This window comes from Stegodyphus dumicola, chromosome X1, assembly GCF_044657685.1.
Source record: "Stegodyphus dumicola isolate Sdum_Otavi_A_Nest chromosome X1, ASM4465768v1".
Lineage (NCBI taxonomy): Eukaryota > Metazoa > Arthropoda > Arachnida > Araneae > Eresidae > Stegodyphus > Stegodyphus dumicola.
This window is the reverse complement of record NC_140780.1, coordinates 93,953,292-93,977,539: the sequence shown is the minus strand read 5'-3', so window position 1 is coordinate 93,977,539 and position 24,248 is coordinate 93,953,292. Positions and strand designations below refer to the sequence as shown.

Genomic DNA, 24,248 nt, shown 5'->3' with positions numbered 1-24,248 from the left:
TTTTCAAGATGACAACGTCCCTATCCACACTGCTAGGTTTATTCAAGAATGGTTCGATGAGCATGATGATGCAATCGAACATCTCACTTGGCCAAGTCTCCGGACTTGAATATTATTGAACATTTATGGGCATATTTGGAGTCCAAACTTCGTTCCTGATTTTCACCTCCATCCAGACTTTCGGAATTAGTGAATGCTCTGCAGGAGGAATGGCTTATTCCTTTAAATATTGTCCATGACCTTTGTGCATCTACCCCACGTCACATTCAATCTGTACTTCAGTCAAAGGGTGGTCCAACTCCCTATTAATAAAGATTTTCCATTATTTCACAGGTGTTCGTATTATTTAGTCCTCCATCTGCAGTACATTACATTGCATATTCAGAGCTTAAATTTAGCTGGATGCTGGCTGAGCTATTTTTGAATGAAACTGTAACAGGGTTCGTACACATATCTGCACATGAAAATTAAGCACTTTTAAGGACCATTAATGAAAAAAATTAAGGACCTATGAGCAAATAGCAAATTAATAAATTCAATTAAAAATATTATCTCTAATTGAACTTCACTTTTCTAATAGCATCCAAAAAAATAAAACAGATCGGTAATTAGGATGCATTATTATTAAACATCACTTAACATAATTATTAATAAGTTTGAGAATAAAATATACTTTACGCAATTTATCAAATAGCATTAAATATTATACACTTATAATAGTTCGGCATATTTGAGAGAAGATAAATGACATTTTATTTACGTTTTACTAATAGTTAGTTTCATGTTTTTTTTTTTTTTTTTTTAAACGTCTCATTTTGTCACATACTTGCTCAATCAAGAGGTTTAGTAAAGAGGAGGTAGATTTTATGTCAAGCCGCATAGGTTAAAATGAGAAGTAAAATCATAATCAGAATGATTTATAACAAAAGAATGGCTATTGTCACTGCTGCTCTTGCCTAAAGAGAGAGACCTGATGATCAGAACAAAACTGAAAGGCCTGATGTGGGCACGGTTGGCAAGTTTTGAAAGTTAGTTGGGCTCTGTTTGATGCAGTTTGTGTCATAGCTTCGTGTAGAGTTCCAAGGGTCTAGCGGTTCCACCTTTTGACTGTCAAAATCCGGGAGAGGAAAAAAGTTTCCGGGAGAAGAAAAAATGTTTCTTTGGCAGTCGCAACTGAAGAAAAATCGGCCTCCTGAATCTCATTTAAAAGTATTTTTTGAGCTGCAGGAGCAAGCACACTCTCGCAAATACTTGTACATTTCGTTCTACCACAAGAAATCATTTTGCCAAAGAAGAATCTAGAAATAGAGTGCTATACAATTTGTTTGTGCAATCCTGGCTATTAAAAGTGTGATGGTCCTTATTGCTATGATAGACTGAAGTAATTTCAATTGCTGATATATTGTCCTTTTCTTTCGAAGATTTCTTTACCAAAATGTTCAAAACCGATTGCCAAGAATCCCTATTCAATATTAACGATTGGTGTTTCTTGCTTTGGTAATGTACAGTTAGGTTAAAGTCACTACTCTAACACCCTCGCACTTAATATTAACCGTTTTCTGACATAATTTACATTCTCCGTTACAATTGTCTCTCTTCATAAGCCAATCAAATTAAGTTAACCACTTGTCTTGAAACGATGTTGAATATTTTTTTTTTTTTTTGGTGGCACTTGTTCACTTGCAGAATCAGAGTCATTTTTTTCACTAGACGTTATTATGACAGCGTTTAAATAATTTCAAAATACGCACTTTTTCGTGGCTAGCTAGCTAATTGCAAACTAAATTAAAGAATGGATTGAAAATGAGAGGGTGAGGGGGATGAGGGCGCATAAGCGCGACACGGCCGCATGAAACCACGACTCATCCGTAAAGTGCTTACTCTCACCGTAGAACACTGCTGCAAAGAATATGTATTGAAATACACATTCTTTGGCTGTTGTGCGTGGTCGTGTCATTTTCGATGCTCTCTCAACAATTTCGTCCGTGCGCATAGTATTGTTATTTCCGAGAAACCTGATATTCCGGGAGAGTAATATTTATTTTAAATTCCTTCCGGGAGCCAGGAGATTTTAATTTTCAGGGCCTAATTCCGGGAGAATTCCAGAATTCCGGGAGAGGTGGGAACCTTAGTTGTAACCCAGTTAACATATTTTAAGGTTCCAATAAGCCACTAAAGCACCTGAGGTGATACTAAATTGCTTTGTATTATTTTAGGTCTCACTAGATACAAAGAATAAGTTTTAGATGAATTTTTACATTGTGTTTTATCTTGCACCATGGTAAGGATTAATGAAAGGCAATAGCCCGCTTTAATATGCAGAGATAATTTTTAAGGGTAAGCAGTTATAAATAATTGATGGTTGGTTGGTTGACTTTTAATGGCACAAAACCTTGAAGTTTATTATGCACCAAACGAATGGTTAATAAAATCTAAATTTCACAAACACATTGTATCAGATGAATTGTTGAAATGAACCTGCAATGCTGCCAATGAGATCTGTTAGGTAAGCATTCGTAGAGTTAAAATGATATTCACATTTCTAACTAAAAGCAGGACAACAGGTTAATATAAATAATTGAATTAGGTAGTTAGATAACCTTAGTCATTATGGATTTACATGAAATCGTCGAAAAATTGCCAGATCTTGGAATTAAAAATTTACTATAGAAACTGAATAGAGCCGTCCCATCCCCACAAGCTAAAAATTGTTTAGAATCTCTTCATTAGAAAAAGTGAAACAATTTCGAAATGCTTATGTTTCACTTCTTGCTTAGAAACTCGAGTATCCCACCATTTATATTAGAAATAGAAACATATTATAACCCATTCAAAAGAAAACCATATTTCTCAGTGAATCGCCAAAAATACACCTCCAAAATGGCAATTCACACTCAAAATTTCAGTTGTAAAAACAGACAGAAATTTCACATGATTAAAATTAAGGACCTTCTCTCAGTTTTGGCTGAAATTAAGGACTTTTAAGGACTCTTAAGGACCGTACAAACACCTTGTAAGTGCAGCCGAAGCCCTAAATGAGATAAGGTCCAATGTTTCCTTTCTTTTATTTAACTATTTGTCATACATTTTATAATTTATTAAATTTTTATTTATATTTTTACATTTTGCTCAATTTTAATTTAATTAATAGTTATTTTATTCATCCATTTTTTCCTGGGATGCTGGGATAGGGCTTCTGCAGGGGACCTCATTAATAGCAAACTCCATTCGCCTGAGCCAAGGAAGCCATTATACAAACATGACTTTTTATTTAAAATACAAGGTGTATGCAAAATCAAACAAAGTCAACCAGCATTTAATTTTTTCCAAAGAACATATTTTTTTCTACTTAATCTTTAATTAACCCCTTAACTGCCGCGGGCGTATATATACGCCTTGCTCAGCCGATGCATTAACTGCCCCAGGCGTATATATACGTCCTTCCAAACTGCTATCATTTGCTTTGCGCTGCTACACCTAAAATTATTCGCAAAGTTAATGCATCGGCTGCGCATCTGGGCACATCTGGGGCAGTTAACGCATCGGCTGAGCAAGGCGTATATATACGCCCACGGCAGTTAAGGGGTTAACAACATGCACAGTACATTTAATGTTTTGTTATAAACATACCTTTAAACGATTTGATTAAATTACAGAGGGAAAGATTAAAATCTTGGAATATTTTTTCTAGCTGCACCAAACTGTCATAATAAGATTTATGTGGCCTTGTTAAACAGAAGATGAGTTCTTCTGCAGACATTGGATCACTCCTTGATAACTGCCCAATGTATTTATCACCTAGTGCTTTTACATCATGGTCACTTAATTCTTCACATAAAGAATATAAAAATTTCCTAAAAATAAAAATAGTCATAAGCATCATAAAAAATTTTTGTTCATAAACACACAGAAAAAGTATAGCTGTCATACAGTGATTAAAAAATAAGGTCAGCCAAATTTCAGAATCTACAGTTCCGATTCCAGCAATTACATTAGTTGGAATACTAAGTTCCTCAAGTATCCTCTACAGTTTGGTCTGAATGTTGCTCTATGATGTCAAAATAGTAATTTTTTACTTCAGATTCAAGCCTTGGAAAAAATTTTTAAAAAAAAAGGCCCAATCTGTTATTTTTTATGTGCTAATAAGATTTTTTTTTCTTCTGTTAAAGCTTCCACTTTTTTCAACTTCTCATTCTACATGGGGAAAAAGAATATGATTTAACATGAACTTTAAACACTTTAAAAATGATACAAATCAACAAACTTGCAAATCAGACTGCAGTTAATGCCTAAAGATGTACTAGAAGTGGAATTTTTTTTTCTGGATAAAAATAAATTTTAATTAAAATTTTCATTAACTGGTAATATAGTGTACTATAAACAGAATGTGCAAAATTACGATTACGTATAATTTATTTGCTGGCATTTGTGAGTCTATTGCAGTAAAAGACCAATTTCCAGCATTCAGCTAACAAACAGAAAGCACAAGTAACTGGAATAGTTAAAAACTTGAATTTTTTTAAACAGAAAGTTATGCAAATGAGAGACTCATAAAGACATCATAAAAGCATGCATAAGACTACTATTCAGAAACCCTGCTTATAACATCTAAAATCCGAATACATTTACATGGCTCTCTTTCAGAAGTTGCTAATGTACTCCCGATCATATCTATCATATTATTCCAAGAATTTTATCCCTAGACTGAACATTCCTCATAGGCATCTCTCCTACTTTGACAATTTCAACAAAAGAAAAAAAAAATTGCTGGAGATTTGGACACAATGCCAATAATGAATAAGCATGATGTCACAAATAATCTTCACCATGCTTATATACACTCACTTAATTTTCAATAAGTCGATTCAATTTTTGTAAAAAAAGGCTGCAACTAGTATTTATCTGTATTTCCCTCATGTTGAGGGGAAAAAATTATCAAATTTTAGACCCGACTTTTATGGAAGAGCATGCAGTGGAGTAATTTCAAAGTTATGGAATAAAGTTGTGATGATGGGCCCAATATGCAACTTTAGATTGAAATTACAGCAACACAAAGTGAGATTATGATAAACAATTTAAAGTTTTTATATGTTATACCTCTAGACTATATTCATAACTTGTATCTGAGGACCATCTAATTAAAGAATAAGCAATCTATTTCTTCAAACCTCTGTCGGTATTGCTGGTATATGTTTGAAAAGACTTTAGACAGTTCTCATGGCAAACAGGATATTTACATTCAGTTATTTTACATTATATGTTTAAGGCCTGTTTGTTGTTATGCAAACTGTATTTCTAGTCATTGAGCTGAGGAGTGGTGCAATCACAAATTATTGGGTCAGTCCATAAATTTGTGCACATTTTTGGTAAATTTTTAAATAATATAAAAAAACACAATTTAACATTTTAATCTATTATATATTTTCCTCCATTATCTACAATGTCTCACCATCTTACAGGCAGCTTTTTTATGCCATTGCTGTAAAAAGACTCTGGTTTTGATGCAAAGAAAAAAAACTTGAAAGTTCATTGTGTATCCTGTATAGAATTTAATTTTTTTCCCCAGTAAAAAAATTTGTTAGGCACAAAACAAGTGAAAACCACTTGGGGCAATATCTGGAGAGTAAGTAGGATGTGGCAAAAGCTCCCAATTAAATTCACTAATTTTTTGCAGCGTTGTTTGAGCCATATGCAGTCTAGCGGTATCATGATGAAACAACACTTTCTTAATATTCACCAATCATAGGTTTCTTTGATCAATTCTGAGTTTAGAAGACAAAGTTGTTCACTATAAACTTCTGAATTAATCGTTTGATTTGGTTCTAACAGTTCAAAATGCCCTGAACGGGGTTCATCATCAATGCTGCTTTTCCCAACTTTTTTTAAAACCATTTCTGGTCAGTCCTTACACTAATAGAGTGTTCGCCATGTACACTATTAATTTTTATTGCTGCAAACCTGGCAGATTCACCTCGCGAAAATAAAAAATGTAGCACAGCACATTTGTCCTGATTATCTATATTCATCTTCTACGGGTACTAAAATGTGTTTCATATTTACGAAAGTTGGTGATGAAGTGAATAATATGTTAGACAAACGATGGCAAGTTTCAACAGGTTCAAAATTGTATTGTTTTAGTAAATGCATCATAATGAATTCCACACATACTCTTAATGCGCACGAACGTATGGATTGACCCGATAGTTACAGTTCTTAAGCACGCACTTGGAGCTTCAGGTTGCTGGAGTTCTAATGAAGCAGATGTTCTTTTGAGATGTATTTTTAAAGCAAGAGTTTTGTCATGTTCTTGAGTCGCCATTCCTCAGCCAACAAGACGTCTGAAAAGTGAATAAAATGATTCAGCCAAGATTATGAACCTGAGATTTCTTCAAGTTCTACTGAAGAGTTACAATCACAAGTCAACTTTACAGTCCACTAATCATTAACAATGGATCATACACACAGGATTTAGGTCCATTGAGCCGGAACTGTAGTGAAATTGGCGAGTCAGTATATTTCTACACGTTTGTTACTAGATCATGGAATTTACAATGCTTAAGACGAAAAGCAGGTAGCTAAGGCTAAGTTAACTAAACTAAAAGAGAAAATTACAGTGAGTTATTACTCTGCTGATTACGCTCAGTTTGAACTTTTTAAATCAAAATTAAGTAATATAATGACTGAAATTTTGGATATTTTTAGTAACATTTTTGTAGTTTGTGAAGAGTTATGGTTTGACAAGATAATATTGATGTGTTTATTGAAGAACAAGAAGATATGCAGGATAATGTTAATGAGTTATTTTTTATGCTAACCACAGTAAATGTTAAAGATAACAGTGTAGAGGCTAAATCTTGTGAAATTGTGAGCATTGCTTACCTAATCTAACGTTTCCTATATTTAGTGGTAGTGCTCAAGAATGGTTATAATTTTTTTGGATTTATTTAAAACAGTGATAGTGGATAATGATAAATTAATGGATGCACGAAAATTGCAATGTTTACAATGTTCTTTAAAGGGAGATGCATTAAGGATTTCTCAGGCTTTAACTATTTATAATAGAAATTTTGAAATCACATGGAGTTTACTGTGTCAAAGATTTTCACATAACAGAGATTTACATACAATACATAACAGAGAACATGGTTGTTAAAGAAAATCTTACATTTATCACATTTACAAACTGAAAATCCCAGTCAATTATTAGTGTTCATAGATATCATGAGAAAATGTGTATGTTCATTTGAGAATTGGGGGTTCAAAGTAGAACAATTCATGGATACTATTTTGATGTTAATAGTACAATTTAAATTACACTCTTCTATGACAGGATGGTGGGAAAGAACGTTAAAGTGAGAGGGACTACCAACCCTTAATGACCTGTTAGAATTCTTAAGATTTCATGCCAGATCTCTGTAAGCAGGTAAGGAATTAAGTGTTAAAAGACAAACTATAAAAGACAAATTAACCTCATTGGCTTCAGATATTCATAGGGATTTACGCCATACTCTGTTGTATGCTGTATAAGACAAAATCTCAAAGTAAAAAATTATCAAGTCATAAAATTTGTAGTAACTGTTAATTAATTTAAGGAATCTGGAAATTTCCAGATCAGAAAACTACTACGACATATTATAAATGTAAAATTAAGTGTTAGAGAAAATGAGTCATTTGAAATTAATACATAATGTGATGGAAGTATATTAAAAATGAATATTAAAAAAATAGATAAACTAACTAGTAAAGAGAAGGTGAAGCAATTAGTAAACACAAGAAACACAAAAAATAAGTAACGGAAATAGAAGCAACACAATTAATAAGTAGCCTAGTAACTAAGTCACAATAGGGAGGTAATACTATTAAAATGCGAACCAGCAAAGAAAATAACGAGTAGACGTAAACATAAAAATCACATTAAGTAACCATTTATATTTTTGATAGATTACTACAGATTAAATTTACCTGTGAAATAATTTAAAACTGCATCACTACATTAAAAAACTATTAGTGAAAAATAAAATGAAATAATATAAGCATTTGTTTTTTATATGATATTAAATATGTGCTACTTTTAATAAAACCAAATGAAACAAATGTGAAGCAATTAAGTAAACAAAAAATAATAATGAGCAGAAAGAAATAATCTTAAGCAGAAACTACAACTTTTTTTCTTTTAAAATTAATTCTGGTTCTATATCTATTGGAAGATGAACAGTAATTATAAAATAACCACAGTTTCATATAGTCACAGTCTAAGGTACTACATGAAGCCAAGGACAGCCTATTCTGATGGGCTGACAATTTTAATAATACTCTTGTTTTGAGATAGACTGGCAGCAGGGTTAGCATTTGCAATCAACACCACAAGGGATCAACTAGCCAGATATCATGGCTGTAACAAAGACATTTTGTCTCCCACTTTCATGGCATTTCTAAACAAAGTACGAAGGTGCGATTAACTCTGCTAGTGCAAAATTAGTGTTGCATTTTTTTCCCTGTGCATTTCTTTCCTGCAACAGATAGAACCCTGTTACAATTTTTGTTGTGAAAAGAAAGCAAAATAGACAACATGAGTAATAATGGAAGACATCATTAAGGAAGAGAGAGCTTTTTTTTTCACCCGACTAAAAAAAAAAGTTCAAAAGTACTCATTATACATCGTCACAATCAAAGTATAAAACAATCATTCAGACAGCCATTCAGACATTTGCGTTCAGATTGCCATTCAGACATTTGCGTGGATTCAAACCCGGTTTGAATACCAATATTTAGTTGTCTTAAACACTTGCAACTGGTGGGGTGCACCTTGTGCTGAGTTATGCTAAAGCGCGAAAGGATCACCTGAATAGGTTGCATATGTTTGTACAAGGAAAGCTAATTCAGGAAAGAAGAATCTAAATATAAATGAAAAGCCTAGAAATATTTATCCCAGATAAGAAATATTGTTGTGTTATTAAAAGCAAATTAGTCTGGAGAAGGGAGGAGTTCATTAAATCAGATTAGTCTGAAGTATCTTTATTCCTAATTGTCAACCTTCATCAATCTGCTTACATTTTATGCATTCAATCCCATTGGTTATTTGCTCGTTTATTAGTATATGGTAAAGCACGTCATTAGGGCTATCTGCCAATGAGGAGGTATGCTTCTGGGAAGGAATTTCAAAAGAAAGCTGGTTCTTACTCATGTTATATGTGAAAAAAACAAGAAAATGCTCATGCAGCCAGCCACCCTGCTGCTTTTTGAAAGCTTCACCCAAACAACTATTGCAACAGCAGTTTTATCCACTTGCCAAATGTGTATTTGAATGCATCTTCAGTTTTTTTAAGTTTTAAGGATGTCTGCACCCCCCCCAAGGCTTGGATTCTGACCACACCCACAGACATGAGAGCAAATGTGCAGTTAGTTAATCCTCAATCCTGCTAAGCTACAAGTCTCCTGTGATCAAATTGTGAGATGGGCTGATCCAAGTTCCTTCATTTTATACAAGGCATGACACAACCTCAAAAACAAAAGAAACAATGGCTAGATATAATTTTCAACTGAAAAATTGGCTGCTCAATCTGTCTTTTTATACTACTTCTTCATGCCTCTGTAATGTGTACATACCAAGAAATGCTAATCATTTGCATTACTCAGCATATTCTACCTTTCATACAAATTCCTGGTTTGTTATGCCCTTCTCTCCTAATTTAACAATTCTAATGACCAGCAGTTTACAAGTAGATATTACATAAAAATAAGCATCATTTATCAACATAAAAACAAGTCTCATGAAAGCAAATTAGCAATTACATTAATCGAAAAAAAAAACAGCCCATATTGATTGTAATCAACACAAAATGTTTCTCCTTAACTGTTACTTATTAAGGCTAAACTAGTCTTTGGATGAATTTTTTAATTATTTTTGAAACAGTTACTAATTGTAAAATGTTTAACATATGAAGGTGTATAACTCATAAAACTAACTTTTAGTTAATAACATTTCACTTTTCTTATCTGAAGATAAACTGTCCAGAGGTAATTTCTTTTACACACTATTGCATATTTTTCTATATTTTGCATACCATTCATTATGAATCAATATACAAATAAAACACAAGAATTATATTATAGAGGGCAGTTTTGAATCAAATTAAGGAGCTACTCTTATATGCGGCCTCGGGTCGCCAAATTTCTCGCCATCCACGGTGCCATATCACTATCTAAATTTTTTGTCTACATTTCAAACTTTAAGCCTAAAATGTCTCCAAAAACCACGTTTTAAAGACACAATTTAAGCCAAAAATCCGAAACAAAAACAAAAAATTTAGATAGCAAAAACATAAAGTTTCTAACCGAAAATATTTAACAAGAATCCATGTACACAACAATATGTTTTAACTTTAAAAAAAATATCTATGAATTGCACAATCTAGTCAGCGAAAGAATCTACCAACTACACACACATTGCTTTAATAAATTAACATAACAACAATAAATTTCAAAGAATACCATGTACACAGCATTCTGTTTAAACTTAAAAAAAATCTACGAATTGCACAATCTAGGCATTGCGCACAAATCAACAAAATAAACTAAAATAATTCAAATAACAACAGAAATTCATAGTAAAAAAACAATGAACATAACATTCTACAAAATAAAAACAATAAAATAAAATGCACTTACCGTAATACATAAGTGAATAAAATTTCGCCAGTCACACAACGTCTGTCAACAAAAGTGCCACGATTTTGCTGTATCACATGTCTTTCTGCGATTCAAAATTTCGAAAGTAACAATAAAAACTTCCTCCAAAGTTAACTTACAACATGAAAACCACAATCCAAATCTTAAACTCTGCTGACAGTCACGTACATTAGCAGCAACCATTTGACTGCAAACCCACACAAGTCAATCAGAAACACAATTTTTCGTCCGACTTCTCATATCAGATCCATATTTCAGACACGCCAAACTCTGTTTTAAGTCCTGGCTGCCACAAAAATTCTAAAAATGCACTTCTATCCACATAAACACAAACGTGAACAAAAGACTCGTTAACAACTCCACCTGTTTGAACCCAGCCTCAGTTGTTATTTTTCTTTTCATAGTTTATCACTGCAAGAGTGGCAACCATCTGATCTTTGTTGTAGTTTGTTGCAGTTCTGTGGATTTTGAAAATAAATATGACACTGTAGAATTTTATATGTAAAGTTATTTTATTTTAAGTTTATTAGGAGAAAGGAGAACGGTTAGTTCTTGCAAATCTCGAACACCACCATCGTACCTTTTAATGCTAAATTTACTTTCCATGCAATCTAAAATACGCGACTGAAATCTTGCCACCACGTCTCTAAGTTTCAACGCCGAAAGGGTTGCCATACAAATAGCATCGTCAACCAAACCATCCCACAGCACAGAATCGTGCCAAAAGCCAGCGCAGAATACATATCGCCACATTTGGTGATCTTAGGGTGCATATAAGAGTAGAGCCCAAATTAAAAATACAAATAGCTTGTAAAAATAAGATAGAAAGTTTATGATAATATTTAAATAAAGAAAGAACATGTTACATTGCCCAACTGAATAATAAAACAGCTAAATATGCTAGTTTCAAGATTCAAGAAAGTTTTCTGCTAAGTTTTAATGTACCTTCCCACTTTGCAACATCAACTACTGTATTACTTTGAATTTAAGCTCAATTTTTATTTAGAATTTTAACATAAAATTAGCATGAAGCTTAAATTCAAAGCAAATATTTATGAAATATAACAAGCAAAATCTTAAAAAATAGCTTAGTGGGAGCCTTGTAAAAATATTTTTGAAGGTATTATTTTATTTTTTTTAATACTGCAGTATTAATGATTTAAATGGGATTGAAGATGATATGCTCTGGGCTAATAACGAAAAAGGGAATTCAAATTCTGAATGTGAAGATGCTGAAACTGATGGTATACCTAATAATTCTCAATAAATTAAGTGCTTTATCACATTTATATTGAAATTGTTCTCATTTTTTAACACTTACTATAAAACCTTCAGACTGGCAAGACTGTATACTCTCTCTCTCTATATATATATATGGGGCTTAGAATATTTTTTGTGATGTCTGTAAGAAGGTATACATATAGGCATTGAAATATTCCCAAGAAATTAGGCAATATATTAAAAGTACATAAATGGAGGTTATAAAGTACAAGGGGCATTTTGGCATTAAAATCGAGGAAATATATCTTTCTCATGGCAGTTTTTGGAAATTTGGGCTTTCGTAGTGCAACCCCATGCCGGTCAGAGAGTTAATGTTATTTATTTATTTTTTTTTAATTTAAAAATTAAACTGCAGCTTGAATTCAAAGTAATCAGTAACCGTTAAGTAACAAGAAAATTTATATCTGCATTCAGAAAACTCATGTTATCAACAGTTTCTTTACATTTTTAGATTTCAAAACATGCTTTTAAATTTCCAATAAGTTGTTTTATTTTTCCAAAGATTTTTATACGCTAAAAAAAGTTGCAACTTCATTTGATGCAATTTTTGGTTTTGTGATTTACACAAAGACTATCATCCTTACCAGTTAATTTTGATAGCACATAGAGAAATAATACCAAAATTTATCTGGTAAATACATGAGATTAAAAGGTGCTGATTTTAAACAATTTTTTTTAATGTTGAAAATATCATTTAAAAATCACAATTTTCCCTAAAATTATTCCAAAATTTCATTTCTTTAAGTTTTACATTACAGGAGTTGGTTTGGCTGTGCACTGCTAAGATTTTTACTGCAGATTTCATCAAATGAATTTAATTCTAATTCATGACTCGCAGGAAAAATAATTTTCACTTCCGAACTGAGAACTTCAATCAAAAATTAAAATCAGAATCTTTATCACTTCACATATAATTCAGCTATTTATGACAACATGAAAAGAAGCAATTATTACCATATTAAGAGTTATTCATTGCAGTCTCCCATTACCCAAACAAGATTATTAACAGAAAAGAAATGTCTTTGTGACTACTTCTGTCAAATGATATGAAGTACTCTTTGAGTTTTCAAGCAGTCAATCCTCAAATGATATACCATATGTTTCCAAGTACAAGATGAGAAATTCTGGAACTTTTTCTAAAGCTAAATTATGGTGGTTGGCTTATATACAGATCCACTAAACCTGCAAGAAACTTGGGTAATTTTCCCTTAGTTGGGCGCAAATCATAAAATGCGAAACACACCATACTTTATTTTTTTGGATTACATTTCTTAGTTTCTGAAAAAAATTTATTTAAAATGAAATGAGTTATTTGTTTTATGAAAAGTGAGTTATTTTATTTTCAAAATTGTTTATATTGCTGATGTGTTTTTTCCCTCCACTCTTGAATTTGTTTTTCATTTATGAAGAAATGCCTAGAAGACATATTGTTATTAGAATTTCCAGTAAATGTGATCCCCCATAGTTTGCATTCTGCTATATAAGAATATTTCTCTCCAATCATCTTTCAAAAAAAATAAAACAGAACACACACACACACAAAAAAAAAAAAAAAAAAAAAAGACTAGTACAGATAACAACAGATCCTATACAATACAACAAATGAATAGAAAAAATATGCCAGCTTCGAATAGGATTTAACCAGAGTTAAAACTATCATCTTTACCATCTGGCAGTTTAGTTAACAACAGTTTAGTTGGAAAATATTTCATCTATTTTACCAGTTTTCCAAGATTTTTGTCTTCATGGCATAACATGTTTGAGCGTCACAGGAATTTATTTTTGTTTTGGTTTATATATGGGTTTTGAATTTGGGGTCAATTTTTGGAAGAAAAAAAAAAAAAAAAAAAAAAAAAAAAAACACTCTCTTACATTCAGAAATATATGATAATATCTCATTAAAAATAAAATCACTTCAACATAAAAAAGTATTTACTGAATCCTTACCAAAATTGATGTATTTGACAATAAGCAGATATTCCATGCACATGTGAACATGTTTGCAAAAGTCTTAGTAAACGATATTTTTTCAGAACAATAAGTATTTCAATAAGAAGAAAAGCTTTACTTTTACAATTTTTTAGTACTGTCATAACTTTTTTCTTTAATATATGGTCTTCTCCTCTAATAATGGACAAAAAGTCACTGCTTTCGGTCGCACAATCATTGTCAACATAACCATTTAGTAGGAACAGAATGGATACGTAATCATTTTGACGAAATTCATCAAAAATAACTTCCACTTTTGAATCATATGCTCTAGAAAATCTATTATCACCTGAAACTACAGAATATGCAATGGCATCAACTGAAAGTTCAGGTACCTCCTCTTTCATTTTCAGTAAACAGTACCTAGAAGAAAATAAAAACAGTGTCAAGCCTTTAATCAGTACATCATAATTTTTATTCAACTAACCAGAATATTTTTGAATTTAAGAACTTTTTTATAACATACAATTATGTAAATAAGAGATCTGTAACTCTGCTATGATTTAGTTCTTATAATGGATAAGCATGACATAATGCTTTGCATTTATGTAAACACTATTAATTCTTGATAAAACAGCTTAGCTTTTGTACAAAACAATATAAGCTAACTGCTAGTTATACTATATAAAAATCTTTGAAATTTTATATCTAAAAAAATTACATTTTATATGGTGCATAAATCAGGGCTAAAGAAAAGAGAGCTAGGTTATCGCTTTGATGGGAACGACGACAACACAAACCCCCTTGGGGATAATAAATGAAGATCACTTATTTCAATTCCCCATTGCAATGACAAAGTCCTAATCATCAATCAACAGGTGGTATACACTGTAGTATGGGTTTTGAATCCAGAAAATGTCACAAACAGTAGTGAAGAAAATGATAAAGATGATGCTGAGAATTAAATGATTTTGAATGATAATTTTACTGGAAAATCTCAACACAGCAATTACAGGACTTGGACAATGGATCTTTGTAACTGAAAATAAGAAATGCTGTCTGTGTATAAAAGTAAATAAAGAATATGAGCTTAAAAATGAGACAGCTTAAACAACTCACACAGATGGAAACATTTAACAAAATAAACAAATGCTGGGCCTTTTCTGCAAATTTTGATTTCTTAAATCTTCATTATTTCATATTTTTAATTTTGTAATTTCTAAATGTAATCTCACTAGATTTAAATTAATGATCTAAAACCTGGAAATTTCCAAAATTATGAAGATTCAGAATCTTGGACTATGTGCTACACAAATTGTACACAGGTGCTTAACAAATGCTGTTACTGTAAACAACATATTTTATTTTTTACAGTATTTTAATTAAATGTTATTCAATGGTTTAACCATAAAGAAGTTAATGAAACTAAAATATTTCTATAAATTGAAACAATATTAAAAAAAAAACTTACTGACTAGTACTTGAATTTGGTTTGATTAGTTAATGCAAGAACTTAAGGGGGGCATGAGACAATTTAGGCCACATTTCAGAAGGAATCAGATAGCTTCATTAAATTAGAAACACATGAAATACCATTTAAGAATTTATATACCATGTTAAATATATTTAAAATACATGGGTTAGAGTTGACTTTAGTGTACCCCTTGTATTATTGCGAAGTTACTGTTTCATTTATTGCCAAGTTGTTTCATTTATCACCAAGTTGTTGTTGTTTCATTTATGGCAGCTTGAGCAGTTGAATGATATATGGAAACCCTATTATGACATAATCATTGCAGTAAATTCATAACGGCTTGTTGTTATGCGTGTGTTGGTTAGGAAGTATACTGCTTGTTATGTGGTTTAGACGGTAAAATGGCCGAATGTGGTAAGTTGAAGTTTCTGTATGATTTGAAAAGAAAGGAGAAAAGACCATTACTTGACTGGTGTGTAAATGAAAGTTTACTTAGTAGGCATTACAGTCAAAAGTTGTTAATCCGGATTCGTCGGGACTTCGGCGATTCCAGATTATCGATTTTTTCGGATTATAGTTCATCACTTTAAATCTGGTAAGATGACATGCAGAAATTATAAAATTAAAAATATGAAACCGTAATTTATGAAATAAAGAACAATCATGATCTAAAGGGTATCAAAATTTACAAAAAAAAAAAAAAGCTTAATATTTATTTGTTTACTTTATTAAACATTTCTTTCAATGTAAATTGTTTAAATTGCTTCGTTTTTTATGTGATAAACCATTCTCGGTTGATCTTTACAATATGGTAACTGGTAGTTTGGCGACATTTTGGAGGCAATAAAGGTTACTACCTGGGACTTTGGTAATAATGTGAGCAGTACTCAGTTCCGATTACGCATTATTTTGTGTGGGAGAATTGAGAGATCATGGGATATGTCATGTGATATTAATGGACGAATTATGGTTCTTTAATCGGAAAAGGGGGGGGGGGAATTTGGACAAGTATCTGTGGATGTATATTATTTTGTATTAAGCTTCATTGTGTGTTGTGTGAATTAGGGTTGAATAATTTTGGGATTGTATGGCGCTGTCTAAAGTGAATTGTAGATGTGATAAAGAGAAGTTTTTTTTTTTATCAAATTCTATCAAATTCGGAAAAAAAATCGTTCAGTAATTTTATTGAATCCATAATAAAAGTGTATCCACCATGTAAGGAAGATTCGGAAGAAGATTAGGTTAGTTAGACTTTGTTAAGAATGTGAGTAGTATTCAGTTCTGATTACGCATTATTTTGTGTGAGGGAAATGAGAGATCATGGGATATGTTATGTGATATTAATGGACGAATTACTGTTCTTTAATCGGGAAAAAATCTGGCAAGTTTGTATTTGGCTTTATTCTGTGTTGTGTGAAATAGTGTTTGTGAATTTTTGGATCCCATGGACGTAACTAAGTGAATTCGAAATGGGTATTTAGTGGTATTGAAAAGGATAGTAATAAATGTTTTTTAAGGTTGTGCGAGAGAGAAATAAAGATGTTTTATTATGTTATTTATTTTACCTGGTATCTTGCTTTGAAAGATAAGTATGATTTTAAAGATTCTGAAACAGAAGTTAAAAAATTGTATCCGCCACGTAATCAAGATTCTGAAGAAGATTAGGTAAGTTAGTATTTTTAATTATTTGAGGATATTATTTTTATGCATTGTTGTAAATGTAAGGTGGAAAGGAATTTGGTATTATTGGGAAAATTGTTATTAGCAATGATTTAGTTTAAAGTAATTAGGATTGTAAGGTAATTTTTATTAATTTAATGTATGTGCTCATTTATATTTTAAGTAGTGTTTTTGAATTTAATTATATTTTAATGAAATGATAGTTATTTTGTGAATTTTATGTTTGTAGGAATTTGGTATACGTTTAAGTTGGGTTGATCTTTACATTATGGTAACTGGTAGTTTTGGCGACATTTTGGAGGCGATAAAGGTTACTACCTGGGACTTTGGTAATAATGTGAGCAGTACTCAGTTCCGATTATGCATTATTTTGCGTGAGGGAAATGAGAGACCATGGGATATGTCATGTGATATTAATGGACGAATTACGGTTCTTTAATCAGAAAAGGGGAGAAATCGAGAAAAAATGTGGAAATTTTGTATTTAGCTTTATTCTGTGTTGTGTGAAACAGTGTTGTTTAATTTTTGGATCCCATGGCCCTAATTAAAGTGAATTCAAAATGGGTATTTAGGCATTGTGATAAAGAGAAGTTTGCTTTTTATTTAGCGGAGGAAGTATGGAGGAAAAATTCGCAGAAAAAATCTTTCAATAATTTTATTGAATGAATTAGAAAATTGTATCCGCCACATAATCAAGATTCTGAAGAAGATTAGGTAAGTTAGTATTTTTAATTATTTGAGGATATTATTTTTATGCATTGTTCTAAATGTAAGGTGGAAAGGAATTTGGTATTATTGGGAAAATTGTTATTAGCAATGATTTAGTTTAAAGTAATTAGGATTGTAAGGTAATTTTTATTAATTTAATGTATGTGCTCATTTATATTTTAAGTAGTGTTTTTGAATTTAATTATATTTTAATGAAATGATAGTTATTTTGTGAATTTTATGTTTGTAGGAATTTGGTATACGTTTTAGTTGAAGTAAACGTGCATGGAAATAATTTAAATATCTGACACTAAGTATTTGTAATGGTTGCGGTATGAATTCGTTGGTGACGTTTATAATGTAATAGATGATTTAGAGGTAAAAGTTTTTGGATATTTTATTTATTTTATATTTGGAAATGTTCATATTTGGAAAGGGTAAATACTTTTTCGCGATCAGGTAATTTCATATATGTTCTTTTTACCGGGTTTAAAGATTGAGAAAATTGTCATGTATTTTCGTGAAATTTTTCTAATTTATGAGAAAAAAGCAGTGTACATGGATATAGTGAAGAGTGTGCGCAATGCCATTTTTGTGCAATTCTGGGATGTTAAGTAAAAATAAGTCGACGTGTACATGGTTTAGTGATATTTTAATGAAATGATAGTTATTTTGTGAATTTTATGTTTGTAGGAATTTGGTATATGTTTAAGTTGAAATAAACGTGCATGGAAATAATTTAAATATTTGATACTAACTATTTGTAATGCTTGCGGTATGAATTTGTTGGTAACGTGTATAATGTAATAGATGATTTAGAGGTAAAAGTTTTTGGATATTTTATTTATTTTATATGTGGAAATGTTCATATTTGGAAAGGGTATATACTTTTTCGCTATCAGGTAATTTCATATATGTTCTTTTTACCGGTTTTAAAGATTGAGAAAATTGTCAAGTATTTTCGTGAAATTTTTCTAATTTATGAGAAAAAAGCAGTGTACATGGATATAGTGAAGAGTGTGCGCAATGCCATTTTTGTGCAATTCTGGGATGTTTTTTAAGTAAAAATAAGTCGGCGTGTACATGGTTTATGTGTATGTGTTATTTTCAAAAACGCGTAAGGAGCATGATATTGTGCACTTTTTTCCAATTTTGCAGTGAATATTTGTCATGATTAAGCAGTTTTGTTTGATAAAATTTCTAGCATAAGTGTAATTCGGCTAGTAGATTGTTGGAAGAAGTGTTCAGTAGATAAAAAGAAAAGAAACATGTCTTTACTTCATGAAGACAAAATGGCGGCGGGGAAAAAAAATAGAGGGTTGCTGTAGGAGAGTTGGTTGCCAAATTTTCGCCAAAAAATCGCCAAGTTACCATAATGTAAAGATCAACCGAAGGAAATGCGTACGGTCAAATGTCGTTATGAAGGATATTTTTAACTATTATTTTGTGAATTTATGTGGCGATGCCAGTATACAGATTCTAGTTCAGATATCTTTAGGAAGTTTTGGATGCTGTTAAGGAATTTTCTTTGACTGAAAAGGTGAAAATTCGTAAATAATGTAAGTGGATATTTCCTTTGTGTAGTGCAGTGCTTAAATTGCGCCGGAGTGCGGCTCCGGTATTTCTCAATTTTTAAGATAAATTACAATTTTAGCCGGAACGCACTGGACCCTTAAATAAGATGAACTCCGGTACTTCTTTTTATAAAACTGAAACATTATTTAAAGGGAAAAAAAATTAGAATTTCTGACGTTTTAGTTTAACAATAAGCAGACTTTGCAATACTCTATATGAACTCATGAGAACATGAGACGTTCAAGTAAAGTCCCCTCACTCACATGCGAAAACCTTTCACTTTTTAAGCACGGCAATAAATTTGGGGGAGTTTGTTTAAAAATGCGTAAATTTCTCACCATGCCATCTTATCTAGTGTATTGTTATTGATGCTTACAGTTAGTTATCATCGCAGGAAGGAAAATTTGTGTTCCTAAATGTGCGTTAAGTGACAGCTAGTACAATAAGAGTGAAATACTGAGATAAACTGCTCAAGCACGTCCTATACATCGTCTTCCCACAGTGTCCACTAATAGGGGGAAGTGTAACCAGCAACTTTACATTCATCCTTAGGAGTCAGACTTAGGGCTCATTTTACTTTGACACACATCTGCTTGATGGCTATAATTATATCAGCAGAGAACTGCGGTCAAAGACAACGTTCTCTCTTACCAAGATTGCCCTGGAATTTTCATCAGCTGTATACTTCAAGTATATTTGATTTTTGTGATGATAAAAGGTGGTGGTGGTGGTGTATTTAATTATGGCAAAGCACACGAGGGCTATCTGCCTAAGGGGAGGGATGCCTTTCGTGGAGGACTTTCTAAGGGAAACTGGCTCGTATGCACGTTACACACTGTGATGATAAAAGAACCCTCCCCCTATGATCAGAGCTTAAATTGGACCGGAGTCCACCAGATTTCAGCTCCGGTGCTTCTTAGTTTTTGTAATAGTTCATAATTCTAGCCGGAACGCACCGGAGCCCTGAATAAGAAGGCTGCAGCATTTCTTTTATGTAACTGAATAACAATTTCAATAGAAATTTTATCTCCAAAATTTTATTAAAAATTGCTTATTGAATTTCAATTTATCTCTTTATATTTTATTTAATTTTAATAATTTAATTACTTCAATAAATAATAATTAATTATCATTTAAATTATAATTAATTATCTAGTAATTATAAATTAAATTATGATTAATTATATAATAATTATTTATTAAATAACAATTTATAAACATTCATAAAATAGCTATTAATTAATTTGATAATAATTAACTTTTTAATTTTAAAACTATTCACAAGTTTAACAGCCATTTTATTTATTTATGTATTCTTGTTCCTCTTTGCTAACGGTCTTCCATAGGGCTCCGGCACTTCTAATCTTAGAAATTAAACCCTGGTGTAGTGCAAAGATGAATTTCCTTTTTCATGTTATTTCAGTATTTGATTTAAGATGTAGTTTATTGAGATTATATATTTTTTTGTTGGCTGCTTTGACTTTTGAAGTGCATATAGTTCGATGTGTACATGGACAAACTCAAGGGAGTGCACAAAGCCCAGTTCATGTAATTCTGAGATGTTTATTTTAAGTGAAAATAGGTTGATGCATACATGGATACAGAGTTTGTGCAATTCTCTGTCTTTTTATTTTGGCTTTGTATAGCGGCGATTTAGCCTAGCTTACGGAATTCTCTGATTTTTCTTAAGTGAAAATTGGTCAATGTGTACATAGGTAAAGGGAGTGCACAATGCCATTTTTGAGCAATTGTGGGATGTTTTTTTAAGTGAAAATAGGTCGATGCGTACATGGATACAGAGTTTGAGAAATTCTTCATGTTGTTATTTTGGCTAAATCGCCGCTAAGCAAGCCAAAATAGCAAGTCAAAGAATTGCACAAACTCCGTATTCATGAGTCGCCAAGGGGTACCCTTAAATATACTTTTACCAATACATACTTTACAAATTGCAACCATACTTTATAATAAGATAAAAGAGCAAAAAAACATATTACACACAAAACTTAATTGCATATTCATAAATATGAATGCTTTTTCTACAATGCATTTCCAAAAAACTGCAATCTAATTCCCACTCACAGTTACTTAAAGTCATTCGGGAATTTAAAAAATTTTAACTTTCTTTGAAGAACTTACTCCACTTTGAAAACTACCTTCTATAACGTTCTGATAATATTAACCGAATAGTTGATCCTAATTGGAGATGTATTTTATATGTCTACGTACCGGAATGACAGCATTAACCGCGATCACATCAATTGGTGCCTACTATTTTTTGCCAATACCCACAATGAGTGTCGAATAGGGCAAAATGCCAATAACTAACTCGATTACACCTTAAAGCAGTTATAAAAACTGCATTAATAGAAAGAAAAAAAAGGAAAAATACACCTACGCTTACACACAGCAACACACTAAAATCTCCGTCTCGGTTTCACAAACAACTCAGAAGAAACAGACAGACAAAGTAGAGAGGTCTTGTTTTGCACCCGCTAAGTCTTTCTGCACCGATGGGCGAAAAATCAAGCATAGGTGCGAAGGAAAGGTATATAGAAAGGGGGACAATTTCGTATTTGAGGAGAGTAAAAAGGAACTTCGTACATTTTGTACGAGTTCAAAAGGCCAGAAAGAAAAGATGGGACAAAATAAAATTTAAAATAAATGGCCCAAAAAATAATAGAGGGGAAAAAAAAGGGCCTATAAAAAGAAAAGGAAAAGTAGAAAATATCCTAAAAATACGATTGTGTTCATAAGTGTAGTTTGTAGTGGCCCAGTTATTGCATGAGAAATAATTATTTTTTATTTCATATATTTGTTCATGTGTTTAATTATTTTATAAAATTAACTTTAATATTTTGTTAATATTCATATTTATATTTCTTTTATGCTGAATGCCAATAAGTAGTTCATATTTATATTTAAATTTCTTTATGCTGAATGGCAACTAGTTCTAGTTCTGATTCATGATTGCTAGGTTTTGGTTTCAAAACGTTGCTCGTAGCGTCGCATTTCGATAGCTGGAAAATAAAATGCAATAACTTAGCTATTTGTTTATAATTCATGCTGTTACTAGTCATAAATTAATTTTAAACATTAGTAGCCAAGGCTACATCGTGGTGACCCTGATTAATTTTCGAAATGTCAACAAATGACTCTTCTGAAACTGCTATGAAAGATACGATGCAGTCACCGAAGCTTCATAAGGTGAGTGTAAAAATACCTCCTTTTTGGATTGATAAACCGGAAATATGGTTTTTTCAAGTTGAAGCTCAGTTCAAAATTAGTAATATCGTTTCAGAAGAAACGAAATTTAATTATTTAGTTTCACAGCTTGAACCTAAGTTCGTCGAAAATATTTGGGACGTTATAACGAACGATAGTGCCACAAAATATTCGGATGCTAAAATTAGGTTATTACATTTATTCAAAGAAAGTGAAAATGTACGGATTAAACGTTTGATTACTGGTATCGAACTTGGAGACATGAAACCAAGCCAACTTTTGCAGAAGTTGAGATCAGTTGCTACTACAGATGTGTCTGAAAATCTAATCAAAACTTTATGGCTGGAGAAGCTACCTGACTCCATCAAAAATATATTATTAGTTAGTGATGAAGATGTAACCAAGTTAGCGTCTATGGCAGATAAAATTAGTGATATGAATCGGAAACCAGAAGTATTTAGTACTAATGCTCCTTCCGTTCCCGCAAATGATTTGTTGCAAAGAATTACCTTTCTTTAACAAAAAATTGATCAAATAACCATTCGCTCAGGACGCAGGGACTCGGATTTACGTAATTCACGTTCACGATCTCGAAGCCGATCTCGTAAACGATATGACCCTACTGGCAAATTTTGTTTTTATCACTTTCGTTTTGGAGCAAAATGCATTCCAGAGAAATGCAAGCCTCCGTGTACTTGGATAAAAAACGATTTCAAAAACCAGGAAAACTCGAATCTGCAGTAGGTTCAGCGGCAAATGCTGCTGCAGAAAATATGAAGGATTGTCGCAAATTTCGTTTATTCGTTCGTGACCGAAGATCAAATTTGCACTTTCTTATCGATAGCGGAGCTGACGTAAGCATAATTCCTGCTACTTCACAGAATAAATGTAAAACTGAATATAAACTGTATGCAGCTAATGGCACAGATATTTCCACTTATGGCATAAAAACGCTAACTCTTGATTTGGGATTACGTCGTGATTTTCAGTTTCCATTCATAATTGCTGATGTCACAAAAGGTATTTTAGGAGCTGACTTTCTTCACAAATATAAATTGCTTGTCGATATAAATAAGAAAAAATTAATTGATGGCGTAACACAGCTTTGTGTCCAGTGTGATGTCGCTGCTATTTCCAGTGATTACTCAGTAACCACATTAAATAAATCCATAAAAATTTTCGATTTACTGTCGAAATATCCCGAAATTTCTAAACCTAACCTTTTTCCTACACAAATTAAACATGGTGTTACACATTTTATTACGACTGATGGTCAACCCGTTTATTCAAAGGCACGACAGCTCGATCCAAAACGCTTAGCTATAGCTAAAGAGGAATTTAAATTTATGCTTGACAATGGAATAATTCGTCCATCAAACTCCCAGTGGTCAAGCCCCTTGCACCTTGTTACGAAAAAGGATGGTTCGTATCGTCCTTGCGGAGACTACCGACGACTGAATGCTCAGACGATACCTGATCGATACCCAATTCCTCGCATTGAAGATTTTCATCATATTTTAAGAGGTACAAATATTTTTTCTAAAACTGATTTATTCAAAGCTTATTTTCAAATTCCCATTGCAGAAGAAGACAAATGTAAAACGGCTATCATCACTCCTTTCGGCTTATACGAATTTAATGTAATGAGTTTCGGTTTAAAAAATGCTCCTGCAACGTTCCAAAGATTTAT

At 32.0% G+C, this 24,248-nt stretch overlaps 1 protein-coding gene across 2 annotated transcripts in view; it reads right to left on the bottom strand.

The window, feature by feature from the left end:
• Nucleotides 1–21,838, bottom strand: part of LOC118205802 (caspase-3-like) — a 94,531-nt gene extending 72,693 nt beyond the window's left edge. The window contains exons 1-3 of one of the 2 annotated variants that reach the window (XM_035378085.2): nucleotides 21,732–21,838; nucleotides 13,918–14,322; nucleotides 3,631–3,854 (exon numbers count right to left, since the gene is read on the bottom strand). In XM_035378085.2, coding sequence (XP_035233976.1) covers nucleotides 3,631–3,854; nucleotides 13,918–14,306 — 613 coding nt within the window. In that variant the 5' untranslated portion in view covers nucleotides 14,307–14,322; nucleotides 21,732–21,838. Of the gene's footprint in view, nucleotides 1–3,630; nucleotides 3,855–13,917; nucleotides 14,323–21,562; nucleotides 21,689–21,731 lie in introns of those variants that run through there. The other variant, XM_035378084.2, reaches the window with a different exon arrangement.
• Between the last annotated feature and the right edge of the window lie 2,410 nt (nucleotides 21,839–24,248).